We start from the raw sequence: 17,256 nt of genomic DNA, 5'->3' as shown, positions 1-17,256 counted from the left end.
AGCACTAAAACTAAAGACGGGTTAGGCCTATCACGTTGTATGTGTGTGTCGAAATGTGTTTGTGTGTGTAGGCCTATGTGTGTGTGTGTGTGATGGGTTTTCACGGCACGCGTTACCAATCCCCTGTCCTGCGCGAGTCCTCTCCCAAAAGTTAAGCTATAAATAAACTGTAGCCTATTCTGATCCAGACACAATGTGTGGGTGTGCGTTTTTTTTTTAGCCATCTTGGCTGCATAGCCAACATCCTGTAGATATACAGTGTAATCTTATCAAAGCAGAAAAATCCACTATGCTCACATCACTCCTCCAGTGTGTGTGTGTGTGTCCTGTGTGTGTGTTTCTGCATTAACTCAGTCTGCTCCTAATCAGCATCAGGAGAGTTTTAATTTAATCTGAACTTTAGAATGTTTGTTGTCAAAAGACGGAAAGTCTCATATAGTCATAGTGAGCTGTAAAACTGTGACTGTGTGCTGGGGAGTACTGGTCTTTCTCAGCTGTTATGAGGAACATGTTTAGGAGATGCTTTATGTCCATTTGTGCTGGAGTAACATGACTTATGTGGACCACATTGTCCAAACATCTGTAATGACCTTAGTAACAATTTATTTAGCTATGGACCAAAATGAAGTACTTAGGCTGAAACGTGTGCATTTCTATGTCACTGTGTGCATGTGTAGAGTTAGGATGTTACTGTAAACCACTTCTTCATATTTTCAGACAAGTGATATGAACCAGGTGGGGTTGTGTATGTTGTGTGTGTCTGAGTGTGTGTGTTATAGAATCTGAGGCTGCATGGTGATGAGAGGGAGTCACAGTGAACAACCTTGACCTACCAGATGGAGAATTCAGACAAGTTTCCCCAACTCTCCTTAACCCCTCCCCTTCCCATGCCCTCTTCCTCCTTTACCCCTCCTTCTCTTTCCTTACGTCTCTCGGCACTCCTCTTGCTGTCCGTACCTCTCTCTCCATCTCAATCTACCCCTTGCCTCCCTCCCTGCTAATGTAAACTCAGCAAAAAAATAAATGTCCTCTCACTGTTATCTGCATTTATTTTCAGCAAACTTAACATGTGTAAATATTTGTATGAACATAACAAGATTCAACAACTGAGACATAAACTGAACGAGTTCCACAGACATGTGACTAACAGAAATTGAATAATGTGTCCCTGAACAAAGGGGGTTCAAAATCAAAAGTAACAGTCAGTATCTGGTGTGGCCACCAGCTGCATTAAGTACTGCAGTGCATCTCCTCCTCATGGACTGCACCAGATTTGCCAGTTCTTGCTGTGAGATGTTACCCCACTCTACCACCAAGGCACCTGCAAGTTCCCGGACATTTCTGGGGGGAATGGCCCTAGCCCTCACCCTCAGAAATAACAGGTCCCGACGTGCTCAATGGGATTGAGATCCGGGCTTTTCGCTGGCCATGGCAGAACACTGACATTCCTGTCTTGCAGGAAATCACGCACAGAACGAGCAGTATGGCTGGTGACATTGTCATGCTGGAGGGTCATGTCAGGATGAGCCTGCAGGAAGGGAACCACATGAGGGAGGAGGATGTCTTCCCTGTAACGCACAGCGTTGAGATTGCCTGCAATTACAACAAGCTCAGTCCGATGATGCTGTGACACACCGCCCAAGACCATGATGGACCCTCCACCTCCAAATCGATCCCGCTTGGTGAGACAAAACCACAACTCGTCAGTGAAGAGCACTTTTTGCCAGTCCTGTCTGGTCCAGTGACGGTGGGTTTGTGCCCATAGGCGACGTTGTTGTCGGTGATGTCTGGTGAGGTCCTGCCTTACAACAAGCCTACAAGCCCTCAGTCCAGCCTCTCTCAGCCTATTGTGGACAGTCTGAGCACTGATGGAGGGATTGTGCGTTCCCTGGTGTAACTCGGGCAGTTGTTGTCATCCTGTACCTTTCCCGCAGGTGTGATGTTCGGATGTACCGATCCTGTGCAGGTGTTGTTACACGTGGTCTGCCACTGCGAGGACGATCAGCTGTCCGTCCTGTCTCCCTGTAGCTCTGTCTTAGGCATCTCACAGTACGGACATTGCAATTTATTGCCCTGGCCACATCTGCAGTCCTCATGCCTCCTTGCAGCATGCTTAAGTCACGTTTACGCAGATGAGCAGGGATCCTGGGCATCTTTCTTTTGGTGTTTTTCAGAGTCAGTAGAAAGCCCTCTTTAGTGTCCTAAGATTTCATAACTGTGACCTTAATTGCCTACCGTTCCACAGGTGCATGTTCATTAATTGTTTATGGTTCATTGAACAAGCATGGGAAACAGTGTTTAAAACTTATTAGGGATAGGGAGCAGTATTTTCACATCCGGATGAAAAGCGTGCCCAAACTAAACTGCCTGTTACTCAGGCCCAGAAGCTAAGATATGCATAAAATTGGTAGATTTGGATAGTCTAAAGTTTAAAGTTCATTATTGAACAAAATTATGTTTCTGGGACATTTTGGAGTGCCGAAAGAAGATCTTCAAAGGTAAGGCATTTATTATATCGTTATTTCTGACTTTTGTGTCACCACCTGCCTGGTTGAAAATTATTTTCATGTGTTTGTATTCGGGGCGCTGTCCTCAGATAATCAAATGGTCTGCGTTCGTCGTAAAGCCTTTTTGAAATCTGACACTACAGCTGGATTAACAAGAAGTTAAGCTTTATTTTGATGTATTAGACTTATATTTTCAGTTATCTTGAATATTGATATTTCTGTAGTTTGTATTTGACGCTCTGCAATTTCACTGGATGTTGTCAAATCGATCCCTCTAAAGGGATTGGCGCGCGAAGGGATCACTAACAGGTTAAACCCTTTACAATGAAGATCTGTGAAGGTATTTGATTTTTGCAAATTATCTTTGAAATACAGGCACCTGAAAAAGGGATGTTCCTTTTTTTTTCCTGAGTTAATGTCAATGTTGAACTCCAGAGACAGATGGAACCATTGTGGCTCATTACATTACAGACGAGCATATGGTCTCACACATGCATATGGTGACCAACAACAGACAGACACAAACATAGAATGTACAGTGCCTGTATACCTGCCATTCTCATAGAGCACATATGCTGTGTGAGCGTGTTTCTTCTTGCTGTGTGCAGGCATCCAGAGGTGGACAGTTTAACCCAGTGTACACACACGTGAACAGCACTCTTAAAATTGCCCTTTTGAACAATGTTGATAGAGAGGTGGACTGTTCTTTCTCAACTGTTTCGTGTAAATCCAAGATGAACAGAATGAAAAGAGAGACTTCAGATATTCAACAGGATATCAGTTCTTAGAAACTTTTTACCTGGCGAGGATACACATGCGTGTGCGTGTACACACACACACACCGAGAGGACTAGAACAAGAGTAGTGCTCCTCTCTTTGGTGTGCCACATGCCTGTGTTATGATGGTCATTCACCAGGTAAAAGCATTCTAATTTGTATGAGTTTCAGTGTGCGCTCAATAGTTCAACCATCCGTTATTGTTCTCTCTATCTCCCAGACTCATCCAAAAAACACAGAGATATCCCCTTTCCAATAACACACATACACCACAGACTGAGACATGCAAGCACATACATACAGGCCATGTTCGAGAGCATTCTGTTGAAATCAATGATGAATTGTGGGTAAATTGTGACTGACTGATCTACAAACAATAATGAGTAGTTACTTATGATGCAAGTAGACAGATGGTTAGGTGAGACTACGATCAAGGTGATGTGTAGATTAGTCAGTCGGCAGTCGCCTGCAACATCGAACATGCCCACACACAAGTGAAGAAAAATGGGTTTATTAGTTTTTTGGGAGGGGGGGCAATAAATACATGAATACCATATCACTTCCTGTGTTGGTATGAAGAGAGAAGTCACTCGAAGTGTAAAACCAGCCAAAGGTTCTACTCCCAGGTCAAACCACTAAACAGGAGGAATTTCCTTATATCGCTGCTGTGATTGGTCCCTTTATGCTGTAAACACCAGGGTGTGTGTATGTGTGTGCGTTACCCTTTTACTCTAATCTCCTGTGAAAACCCTTGAGGCTAGCTTCCCAGCCCCAGATTGAGACTGCTCCTGGACTATTTCAATGGAGATAATGCAGTAAACCTAATCTGGGTCAGGGATACCCTGCCTCAGTACTAAGAGGTCAAACTAACTTAGCTGTAGTTAGAATAGGAGTGTGTGTGTGTGTGTGTGTGCACGCGCGTCTTGGAAAAAGCTTTGGTTGTTTCTCTTTAACAGTCAGACAGCTGGGTGGTACAGAAGCATTGATCCAGTCAGTCAGTTACAGGTTTACATTCCAACGAGGTCAGCTATCTCCTTTATATGTAGTTCTTATTAGGTGAATATATCCCAGAGTATAAAACAGAGTCATCTATAGAGTGATAAGTCATTCAGCTTTTTACAACAAACCAAAAACATCCTGTGACTTAATTTACAGTCATGTAAAACACAACAGAGTTAACAGTAAACAAGTGTGTCTGTATGTCAAGTGTGTGTAGTGGCGTTCTGTGTGTGTTTTTCTCCTGCCCAGGACAGTGAGCAAATTCCTGTGTGTGCAACAGTGTACATGCACTGTGTCTCTCAGTCTTTGTGGCCTTCTTTCCTTTAGAGATCAGTCAGTCCTCTACGACCCTAGCAGCGAGTTAGTTAAGTGAAGGGGAGCGGTCAGTATTCCACAGCAGTTCTATGTAGGGCCACTTGGTCTGGAGGCAGCGCTTCACCGGAGTGTCATCTGTCCTCACCATGGGGTCCTCAAAGCCCAGGACCAGGGCTGAACCCTGCACATACTCCACCTGACAAAGAGAAACACACACACAGTCAGTATGCACACACACATTACATTCTCATTCTTACCCCCCCTTTTGACCTCCCTTTCTGTAGCAACCAGTGATCTGGGTCAACAGCATCAATGTAACAGTATAGCTTCCGTCCCTCTTCGCCCCAACCTGGGCTCGAACCAGGGACCTCTGCACACATCAACAACAGCCACCCTCAAAGCATCGTTACCCATCGTTCCACAAAAGCCGCGGCCCTTGCAGAGCAAGGGGAACAACTACTTCAGGTCTCAGAGCGAGTGACGTCACCCGATTGAACCGGTTACATATATCTTACCCTCTCGTTGTGGTTGGACTGTTTCAGGCCATTGTAGTGGTAGACAGGGAAGGAGTCTGGGATTCCAGTATCCTGTAAACACAATATATAAACCAGTTAACAATCATCCCTGGGGTGTGTGTGTCGATAACTCTGCTCTGGAAGATGTGGGTATATCGGAACCCACAGTTTGACTAGAGAACATTCTCTAACCCACAGACAATTCAGCATACTTTAGCCTGAAACCCATAACCCACGTATGTGTGTGTGAATGCGTGTGTGTGTGTTTACGCATGTGAAACCCTAACCCCAATCCCACAGAACAGCCTATATTAGAAACCAGTCAATAACGACACAGGCCCAAACACTTTGTTGGGACGTTCCAGAATGCTAATAGACTGTGTGAGTGTGTTTATGTGAAACCATAACCTCAGTCTGTGTGTGTGTGTGTGTCTCCAGTTGGCTAATGGCAGTATAATTTCTTTGTGGCCGAGGGCCATTCCTCTGGTGAGTCCCCGAAGCCCTGATCACTTTAACACACTTCCCGCTCCTCTCTCTTTGTCCCCACCTCCCTTTCCCACCTCTTTCTCTTTGCCTCTCGCTCTCTCTCTCTTCAGCCATGGTTCCCTGCCACTGAGACCCTGTCTGAGCAGGGGTTTGTGTAAACATATATTTAAACATTTCGGTCACCATTGCATTGCTGTAAAAGATTTGATTCAAAAAATTCATATCCATCGTCAGCCACAAACCACTAACAAAACGGAAGCGCTCATGTACGTACATGCATACGCCAAAGATATTTCTTGTTTATCGGTCTTCGCAGTTTGTTTTATGGATATTGCTGCAGCTTTGAAGTATCTCAGCTCCTCTTCAGTTACCTGATCAGGGAAGAACTCCAGGAGGAACGGAGCCAGCAGCACGATCCCCAAGCCCTCTGGATCCAACTTACTCTTCATCAGACTCACACTGGAGACGGAGCGAGGGAGAGAAAGAGAGGAAAGAGTTACGTTTGTCAAACATTTCAACATGATCTTATAGTCTAAGCACAGCAATGAGACATACCTCCAATTCTTCAGAAAATCTTAAAAATTGTCCCTGTTTTAAAGCAATGATAAAACTTATGTCAGTTGGAGGGAGAGAAGGGGGAATTGAGAAGGGACATTGGGTGAGAGCTAGAGAAAGGGTGGAGGTGAGGAGGGAAGGGGTGAGGGAGGGCGATGGGGTGCAGGTGAGGACAAGGGGTGCAAGTGAGGAGAGGCCAAAGGGGTGGAGAAGGGAGGGGTAGAGGTGAGGAGGAAGGGTGGAGCTGAGGAAGGAGGGGGTGCTGGTAGTGAGAAGGGCTGTCTGAGGTATAAATGTGTCATGTTCTGTGTAAAAGATTTGGTGTAAGAAAGCAAACACTGGAGAAATGTACGGTAACCCCGTCTGATGAGGAGTTCTGGTGTGTGTGTGTGTGTGTGATACTAAATATACCACTAGACATTCCTGTGTGTTAGAGCAGGAATATTATTCTTATTCCACAGTGATAAAACAGAGAAACATTTCCCTTTTAAGGCAGAAAGAGTGTTACATGCCCAGACAGAGGCTGATAACCCAGTTAAGACTGTGTGTGTGGGTTTGTGTGTCATCTGATGTTGCAGTCAGAGAAATAATCCTCTGCATTGTCATTAACAGCAGACTCCTACATTTCCTCAGTGAAATCAACGTCCTGAGCAAATATCTAAATTGGCTTTTTACGAAGTTACCATACGACAGACAAGATACTCACCCTACACATCCTAATTGACAAACAAACAAAACAAAAGCAAAGTATTATTATGCTTTGTTGATTTCAAAAAAGCTTGACTAAATTTACCATGAGGGTCTGCTATAAACTGATAGAAAGCGGTGTTGGGATAAAAAAAATAAAAAAAAAATACATGTACAGTCGTGGCCAAAAGTTTTGAGAACGACAAATATTAATTTCCACAGTTTTCTGCTTCAGTGTCTATAGATATTTTTGTCAGCTGTTACTATGGAATACTGAAGTATAATTACAAGCATTTCATAAGTGTCAAAGGCTTTTATTGACAATTACATGAAGTTGATGCAAAGAGTCAATATTTGCAGTGTTGGTCCTTCTTTTTCAAGACCTCTGCAATCCACCCTGGCATGCTGGCAATTAACGTTTGGGCCACATCCTGACTGATGGCAGCCCATTCTTGCATAATCAATGCTTGGAGTTTGTCAGAATTTGTAGGTTTTTGTTTGTCCACCTGCCTCTTGAGGATTGACCACAAGTTCTCAAATGGGATTAAGGTCTGGGGAGTTTCCTGGTCATGGACCCAAAATATCAATGTTTGGTCCCCCGAGCCACTTAGTTATCACTTTTGCCTTATGGCAAGGTGCTCCATCATGCTGGAAAAGGCATTGTTCATCACCAAACTGTTCCTGGATGGTTGGGAGAAGTTGCTCTCAGAGGATGTGTTGGTACCACTCTTTATTCATGGCTATGTTCTTACGCAGAATTGTGAGTGAGCCTACTCCCTTGCTGAGAAGCAACCCCACACATGGTCTCAGGATGCTTTACTGTTGGCATGACACAGGACTGATGGTAGTGCTCACCTTGTCTTCTCCAGACAAGCTTTTTTCCGGATGCCCCAAACAATCGGAAAGGGGATTCGTCAGAGAAAATGACTTTACCCCAGTCCTCAGCAGTCCAATCCCTGTACCTTTTGCAGAACATCAGTCTGTCCCTGATGTTTTCCTGGAGAGAAGTGGCTTTTTTGCTGCCCTTCTTGACACCAGGCCATCCTCCAAAAGTCTTTGCCTAACTGTGCGTGCAGATGCACTCACACCTACCTGCTGCCATTCCTGAGCAAGCTCTGTACTGGTGGTGCCCCGATCCCGCAGCTGAATCAACTTTAGGAGACGGTCCTGGCGCTTGCTGGACTTTCCTGGGCACCCTGAAGCCTTCTTCACAACAATTGATCCGCTCTCCTTGAAGTTCTTGATGATCCGATAAATGGTTGATGTAGGTGTAATCTTACTGGCAGCAATATCCTTGCCCGTGAAGCCCTTTTTGTGCAAAGCAATGATGACGCCATGTGTTTCCTTGCAGGTAACCATGGTTGACAGAGGAAGAACAATGATTTCAAGCACCACACTCCTTTTGAAGCTTCCAGTCTGTTAATCGAACTCAATCAGCATGACAGAGTGATCTCCAGCCTTGTCCTCATCAACACTCACACCTGTGTTAACGAGAGAATCACGGACATGTCAGCTGGTCCTTTTGTGGCAGGGCTGAAATTCAGTGGAAATATTTTTGGCGGATTCAGTTCATTTGAATTAATTGCAATTCATCTGATCACTCCTCATAACATTCTGGAGTACAGTGGGGCAAAAAAGTATTTAGTCAGCCACCAATTGTGCAAGTTCTCCCGCTTAAAAAGATGAGAGGCCTGTAATTGTCATCATAGGTACACTTCAACTATGACAGACAAAATGAGAAAAAAGATCCAGAAAATCACATTGTAGGATTTTTAATGAATTTGCAAATTATGGTGGAAAATAAGTATTTGGTCAATAACAAAAGTTTCTCAATACTTTGTTATATACCCTTTGTTGGCAATGACAGAGGTCAAACGTTTTCTGTAAGTCTTCACAAGGTTTTCACACACTGTTGCTGGTATTTTGGCCCATTCCTCCATGCAGATCTCCTCTAGAGCAGTGATGTTTTGGGGCTGTTGCTGGGCAACACGGACTTTCAACTCCCTCCAAAGATTTTCTATGGGGTTGAGATCTGGAGACTGGCTAGGCCACTCCAGGACCTTGAAATGCTTCTTACGAAGCCACTCCTTCGTTGCCCGGGCGGTGTGTTTGGGATCATTGTCATGCTGAAAGACCCAGCCACGTTTCATCTTCAATGCCCTTGCTGATGGAAGGAGGTTTTCACTCAAAATCTCACGATACATGGCCCCATTCATTCTTTCCTTTACATGGATCAGTCGTCCTGGTCCCTTTGCAGAAAAACAGCCCCAAAGCATGATGTTTCCACCCCCATGCTTCACAGTAGGTATGGTGTTCTTTGGATGCAACTCAGCATTCTTTGTCCTCCAAACAAGACGAGTTGAGATTTTACCAAAAAGTTATATTTTGGTTTCATTTGACCATATAACATTCTCCCAATCTTCTTCTGGATCATCCAAATGCTCTCTAGCAAACTTCAGACGGGCCTGGACATGTACTGGCTTAAGCAGGGGGACACGTCTGGCACTGCAGGATTTGAGTCCCTGGCGGCGTAGTGTGTTACTGATGGTAGGCTTTGTTACTTTGGTCCCAGCTCTCTGCAGGTCATTCACTAGGTCCCCCCGTGTGGTTCTGGGATTTTTGCTCACCGTTCTTGTGATCATTTTGACCCCACGGGGTGAGATCTTGCGTGGAGCCCCAGATCGAGGGAGATTATCAGTGGTCTTGTATGTCTTCCATTTCCTAATAATTGCTCCCACAGTTGATTTCTTCAAACCAAGCTGCTTACCTATTGCAGATTCAGTCTTCCCAGCCTGGTGCAGGTCTACAATTTTGTTTCTGGTGTCCTTTGACAGCTCTTTGGTCTTGGCCATAGTGGAGTTTGGAGTGTGACTGTTTGAGGTTGTGGACAAATCAAATTAAATTTTATTTGTCACATACACATGGTTAGCAGATGTTAATGCGAGTGTAGCGAAATGCTTGTGCTTCTAGTTCCGACAATGCAGTAATAACCAACGAGTAATCTAGCTAACAATTCAAAAACTACTACCTTATAGACACAAGTGTAAGGGGATAAAGAATATGTACATAAAGATATATGAATGAGTGATGGTACAGAGCGGCATAGGCAAGATACAGTAGATGGTATTGAGTGCAGTATATACATATGAGATAAGTATGTAAACAAAGTGGCATAGTTAAAGTGGCTAGTGATACATGTATTACATAAAGATGCAGTAGATGATATAGAGTACAGTATATACATATGAGATGAATAATGTAGGGTATGTAAACATTATATTAGGTAGCATTGTTTAAAGTGGCTAGTGATATATTTTACATCATTCCCCATCAATTCCCATTATTAAATTGGCTGGAGTTGAGTCAGTGTGTTGGCAGCAGCCACTCAATGTTAGTGGTGGCTGTTTAACAGTCTGATGGCCTTGAGATAGAAGCTGTTTTTCAGTCTCTCGGTCCCAGCTTTGATGCACCTGTACTGACCTCGCCTTCTGGATGATAGCGGGGTGAATAGGCAGTGGCTCGGGTGGTTGTTGTCCTTGATGATCTTTATGGCCTTCCTGTGACATCGGGTGGTGTAGGTGTCCTGGAGGGCAGGTAGTTTGCCCCCGGTGATGCGTTGTGCAGACCTCACTACCCTCTGGAGAGCCTTACGGTTGTGGGCGGAGCAGTTGCCGTACCAGGCGGTGATACAGCCCGACAGGATGCTCTCGATTGTGCATCTGTAGAAGTTTGTGAGTGCTTTTGGTGACAAGCCAAATTTCTTCAGCCTCCTGAGGTTGAAGAGGCGCTGCTGCGCCTTCTTCACGATGCTGTCTGTGTGGGTGGACCAATTCAGTTTGTCTGTGATGTGTACGCCGAGGAACTTAAAACGTACTACCCTCTCCACTACTGTTCCACCGATGTGGATAGGGGGGTGTTCCCTCTGCTGTTTCCTGAAGTCCACAATCATCTCCTTAGTTTTGTTGACGTTGAGTGTGAGGTTATTTTCCTGACACCACACTCCCGAGGGCCCTCACCTCCTCCCTGTAGGCCGTCTCGTCGTTGTTGGTAATCAAGCCTACCACTGTTGTGTCGTCCGCAAACTTGATGATTGAGTTGGAGGCGTGCATGGCCACGCAGTCGTGGGTGAACAGGGAGTACAGGAGAGGGCTCAGAACGCACCCTTGTGGGGCCCCAGTGTTGAGGATCAGCGGGGTGGAAATGTTGTTGCCTACCCTCACCACCTGGGGGCGGCCCGTCAGGAAGTCCAGTACCCAGTTGCACAGGGCGGGGTCGAGACCCAGGGTCTCGAGCTTGATGACGAGCTTGGAGGGCACTATGGTGTTAAATTCCGAGCTGTAGTCAATGAACAGCATTCTCACATAGGTATTCCTCTTGTCCAGATGGGTTAGGGCAGTGTGCAGTGTGGTTGAGATTGCATCGTCTGTGGACCTATTTGGGCGGTAAGCAAATTGGAGTGGGTCTAGGGTGTCAGGTAGGGTGGAGGTGATATGGTCCTTGACTAGTCTCTCAAAGCACTTCATGATGACAGAAGTGAGTGCTAGTGGGCGGTAGTCGTTTAGCTCAGTTACCTTAGCTTTCTTGGGAACAGGAACAATGGTGGCCCTCTTGAAGCATGTGGGAACAACAGACTGGGATAGGGATTGATTGAATATGTCCGTAAACACACCAGCCAGCTGGTCTGCGCAAGCTCTGAGGGCGCGGCTGGGGATGCCGTCTGGGCCTGCAGCCTTGCGAGGGTTGACACGTTTAAATGTTTTCCTCACGTCGGCTGCAGTGAAGGAGAGTCTGCATGTTTTAGTTGCGGGCCGTGTCAGTGGCACCGTATTGTCCTCAAAGCGGGCAAAAAAGTTATTTAGTCTGCCTGGGAGCAAGACATCCTGGACAGGTGTCTTTTATACGGATAACAAGTTCAAACAGGTGCCATTAATACAGGTAACGAGTGGAGGACAGAGGAGCCTCTTAAAGAAGAAGTTACAGGTCTGTGAGAGCCAGAAATCTTGCTTGTTTGTAGGTGACCAAATACTTATTTTTCACCATAATTTGCAAATAAATTCATTAAAAATTCTACAAATGTGATTTTCTGGATTTTTTTTCTCTCATTTTGTCGGTCATAGTTGAAGTGTACCTATGATGAAAATTACAGGCCTCTCATCTTTTTAAGTGGGAGAACTGGCACAATTGGTGGCTGAATACTTTTTTGCCCCACTGTATATGCAAATTGCCATCATACAAACTGAGGCAGCAGACTGAAAATGTATATTTGTGTAATTCTCAAAACCTTTGGCCACGACCATACACAAACAAGTGTGCGGTTAAAATGAGCAAAAAACACATTTCCTTCCTCAGGGCTGTGGGGTGCAACAGGGATGCAGCTTGAGGCCCACCCTCCAACATACACTGAGTGTACAAACCATTATGCTCTTTCCAGGTCAGACTGACCAGGTGAACCCAGGTGAAAGCTATGATCCCTTATTGATGTCACAAATTAAATCCACTTCAATTAGTATAGATGAACAGCAGGAGAAAAGGTTAAAAAAATTACTTAAGCCTCTAGACAATTCAGACATGGATTGTGTATGTGTGCCATTCAGAGGGTTAATGGGCAAGACAAAATATTTAAGTTCCTTTGAATGAGGTATGGCAATAGGTGCCAGGGGCACTGGTTTGCGTCAAGCGCGGCTGTATTTTTCATACACAACAGTTTCCTGTGTGTATCAATAATGGTCCACCATCCAAAGGACATCCAGCCAAGTTGACAACTGTGAGAAGCATTGGTGCCAACATGGGCCTGTGGAACGCTTCGACAACATGTAGAGTCCATAGCCCAACAAATTGCAACTCAATATTAGGCAGGTGTTCTAAATGTTTTGTACACTCAGTGTATACATCAACGAATTGCCAAGAGCACTATAACAGTCTGCATCACCCAGCCTCACTCCACTAGAATCTGAAGTCAAATGTCTATCATTTGTTGATGATCTGGTGCTTTTCTCCCCAACTAAGGAGAGCCTACAGCAGCACCAAGATCTTCTGCACAGATTCTGTCAGACCTGGACCCTGGCAGTATGCTTGGGAGGTATCCAGATTGTCATACCGACCTTGTGCCATCCTGGGATATTCAGTAATATCACTGAACACAAGGGGCGCCATTTTCAAACCCCACTGCAATCCGAAGGTTAGCAATGCTAACAAGTACATGTAAAATCCCATAGAGAATGCTAACTAAATGCTAACAAGTGCAGTGCAAACATTTGACCTAAACTATTCGCAGGACAGACATCCCAGCTCAAAGTTATACATCTAACTCAAATTCTACTCACAGGTTACCCAACGAAAAAAACAAATTAGACAGAAAGGCTCTTGATCCAGTTCCTTTTTTTATTTTTATTTTTTATTTTTTTTAACATTTCGCTAATTAAATTACTTCACCAATCAGTGCGGCTAGAGCAGGCAAGCTAGTTGCTTACGTGCGTGATGGACTGAAAAGTGCGAAGGGGTGGGATCACTACTGGCTGTAAGCAAACGAGTGATGCGCGTTTGGAGCAATACTGGCTGCTATATCCAAGGCTCAACCCATCGTTCACATAACAGAATGCTATGGGGGGTGATAAGGGACATAAGGCCTAGGCAACTGTACCACCTGACATGACACCAACACCTTACTAACATTTGAAAGTCATAATGTGCATAGTTTATAATTAAATCTCAACCATAAATGTTAGAAACATACAATTTTTCCTGTGCAAGCAGACATTCCAACGTAGCCACCTTGAACTATAGTGTTGTCTACGGCTTGTGTATTTCCTGATATCGCTAATGGCCTAGAAAAAATGCCCAATCTATAGATGATCTTTCTTTCCCTCAACAGCACATGGCATGTTATGTTATCTTATCTCGCTGTATACAGATCTAAATGTTGTTAGCCAATTCACAGACTGTTGTTACCAGTTCCACATCAAACAACCAATAAGAGTTGTGTCCACGGCTTTCAGGAGTTCATAGGTGCTATTCGGGATCCTTGGGATGTCCACACCTATCAAGTATAAATGTAAATTGGTTAAGTTTAGTGTTAGTAAAGGCTAAGTACGTCCCAAGGAATCTGGATTGCAGTGACTGTTCATAGAGTGAGAGACTGGCATGCTATTTGAGAGCTAGGCGGCAACTCAGACATAACTCAGACATTTTTTTTTTTTTTTTTACAAGTGACAGAAGTCATAGTTTCCAGATAGTTTCCTTATTAGAGACAATTAAAATAATTACCAAGATGTCCTTGATCCAACTGAGGAGTAAGTAGGCTATATTTATGTTGTGATATTGTTAGGAAATATTTACTGTGTTAAGGCAAATGTGGTTTATTTGAAAATTTTTAAATGTATTTTACCTTTAACTAGGCAAGTCAGTTAAGGAGAAATTCTTATTTTCAATGACGACCTAGGAACAGTTAACAGGGGCAGAACGACAGATTTGTACCTTGTCAGCTGGGGGGTTTGAACTTGCAACCTTCCGGTTACTAGTCCAACGTTCTAACCACTAGGCTACCCTGCTGCCCCGTATTGTCAAAAGCACGTAGGTAACATTATTTACTGTATCGATAGCGGAGTAGGCTAGTGTTCAATAACGTAATTTGATGTGCTAGTATTACTTATTTAATGGATCAATTCAATTATAAACATGGACGGGTACGCAATTTCATTCAATGATTCGATTATAATCACAGCCGTATATATCCCCCCCCCAAGCAGACACATCGTTGGCTCTGAATGAACTTTACTTGACTCATTGCAAACTGGAAACCATTTATCCGGAGGCTGCATTCATTGTAGCTGGGGATTTTAACAAGGCTAATCTGAAAACAAGACTCCCCAAATTTTATCAGCATATCGATTGCGCAACCAGGGGTGGAAAGACCTTGGATCATTGTTACTCTAACTTCCGCGACGCATATAAGGCCCTGCCCCGCCCCCCTTTCGGAAAAGCTGACCATGACTCCATTTTGTTGATCCCTGCCTACAGACAGAAACTAAAACAAGAGGCTCCCACGCTGAGGTCTGTCCAACGCTGGTCCAACCAAGCTGACTCCACACTCCAAGACTGCTTCCATCACGTGGACTGGGACATGTTTCGTATTGCGTCAGACAACAACATTGACGAATACGCTGATTCGGTGTGCGAGTTCATTAGAACGTGCGTTGAAGATGTCGTTCCCATAGCAACGATTAAAACATTCCCTAACCAGAAACCGTGGATTGATGGCAGCATTCGTGTGAAACTGAAAGCGCGAACCACTGCTTTTAATCAGGGCAAGGTGTCTGGTAACATGACCGAATACAAACAGTGCAGCTATTCCCTCCGCAAGGCTATCAAACAAGCTAAGCGTCAGTACAGAGACAAAGTAGAATCTCAATTCAACGGCTCAGACACAAGAGGCATGTGGCAGGGTCTACAGTCAATCACGGACTACAGGAAGAAATCCAGCCCAGTCACGGACCAGGATGTCCTGCTCCCAGGCAGACTAAATAACTTTTTTGCCCGCTTTGAGGACAATACAGTGCCACTAACACGGCCTGCAACGAAAACTTGCGGTCTCTCCTTCACTGCAGCCGAGGTGAGTAAGACATTTAAACGTGTTAACCCTCGCAAGGCTGCAGGCCCAGACGGCATCCCCAGCCGCGCCCTCAGAGCATGCGCAGACCAGCTGGCCGGTGTGTTTACGGACATATTCAATCAATCCCTATACCAGTCTGCTGTTCCCACATGCTTCAAGAGGGCCACCATTGTTCCTGTTCCCAAGAAAGCTAAGGTAACTGAGCTAAACGACTACCGCCCCGTAGCACTCACTTCCGTCATCATGAAGTGCTTTGAGAGACTAGTCAAGGACCATATCACCTCCACCCTACCTGACACCCTAGACCCACTCCAATTTGCTTACCGCCCAAATAGGTCCACAGACGATGCAATCTTAACCACACTGCACACTGCCCTAACCCATCTGGACAAGAGGAATACCTATGTGAGAATGCTGTTCATTGACTACAGTTCGGCATTCAACACCATAGTACCCTCCAAGCTCGTCATCAAGCTCGAGACCCTGGGTCTCGACCCCGCCCTGTGCAACTGGGTACTGGACTTCCTGACGGGCCGCCCCCAGGTGGTGAGGGTAGGCAACAACATCTCCTCCCCGCTGATCCTCAACACTGGGGCCCCACAAGGGTGCGTTCTGAGCCCTCTCCTGTACTCCCACGACTGCGTGGCCACGCACGCCTCCAACTCAATCATCAAGTTTGCGGACGACACAACAGTGGTAGGCTTGATTACCAACAACGACGAGACGGCCTACAGGGAGGAGGTGAGGGCCCTCGGGAGTGTGCTGTCAGGAAAATAACCTCACACTCAACGTCAACAAAACTAAGGAGATGATTGTGGACTTCAGGAAACAGCAGAGGGAACACCCCCCTATCCACATCGATGGAACAATAGTGGAGAGGGTAGCAAGTTTTAAGTTCCTCGGCATACACATCACAGACAAACTGAATTGGTCCACTCACACAGACAGCATTGTGAAGAAGGCGCAGCAGCGCCTCTTCAACCTCAGGAGGCTGAAGAAATTCGGCTTGTCACCAAAAGCACTCACAAACTTCTACAGATGCACAATCGAGAGCATCCTGGCGGGCTGTATCACCGCCTGGTACGGCAACTGCTCCGCCCTCAACCGTAAGGCTCTCCAGAGGGTAGTGAGGTCTGCACAACGCATCACCGGGGGCAAACTACCTGCCCTCCAGGACACATACACCACCCGATGTCACAGGAAGGCCATAAAGATCATCAAGGACATCAACCACCCGAGCCACTGCCTGTTCACCCCGCTATCATCCAGAAGGCGAGGTCAGTACAGGTGCATCAAAGCTGGGACCGAGAGACTGAAAAACAGCTTCTATCTCAAGGCTATCAGACTGTTAAACAGCCACCACTAACATTGAGTGGCTGCTGCCAACACACTGACACTGACTCAACTCCAGCCACTTTAATAATGGGAATTGATGGGAAATGTAAATATATCACTAGCCACTTTAACCAATGCTACCTTATATAATGTTACTCACCCTACATTATTCATCTCATAGGCATACGTATATACTGTACTCTATATCATCGACTGTATCCTTATGTAATACATGTATCACTAGCCACTTTAACTATGCCACTTTGTTTACATACTCATCTCATATGTATATACTGTACTCGATACAATCTACTGTATCTGCCTATGCTGCTCTGTACCATCACTCATTCATATATCCTTATGTACATATTCTTTATCCCCTCACACTGTGTACAAGACAGTAGTTTTGGAATTGTTAGTTAGATTACTTGTTGGTTATTACTGCATTGTCGGAACTAGAAGCACAAGCATT

At 45.1% G+C, this 17,256-nt stretch overlaps 1 protein-coding gene across 2 annotated transcripts in view; it reads right to left on the bottom strand.

Moving 5' to 3' along the window:
* Window positions 1-3,779: 3,779 nt before the first annotated feature.
* Window positions 3,780-17,256, bottom strand: part of mindy3 (MINDY lysine 48 deubiquitinase 3) — a 53,914-nt gene continuing 40,437 nt past the window's right edge. For both annotated transcript variants that reach the window (XM_021593061.2, XM_021593064.2), the window contains 3 exons: window positions 5,971-6,058; window positions 5,114-5,185; window positions 3,780-4,794 (listed from right to left, as the gene is read on the bottom strand). In XM_021593061.2, the coding sequence (XP_021448736.1) occupies window positions 4,645-4,794; window positions 5,114-5,185; window positions 5,971-6,058 (310 nt within the window). In that variant the 3' untranslated portion in view covers window positions 3,780-4,644. The remainder of the gene's footprint in view (window positions 4,795-5,113; window positions 5,186-5,970; window positions 6,059-17,256) is intronic.

This window comes from Oncorhynchus mykiss, chromosome 3 (genome assembly GCF_013265735.2).
Source record: "Oncorhynchus mykiss isolate Arlee chromosome 3, USDA_OmykA_1.1, whole genome shotgun sequence".
Lineage (NCBI taxonomy): Eukaryota > Metazoa > Chordata > Actinopteri > Salmoniformes > Salmonidae > Oncorhynchus > Oncorhynchus mykiss.
The sequence above is the reverse complement of the archived record's forward strand: the minus strand, read 5'-3'. Positions and strand labels throughout refer to the sequence as shown.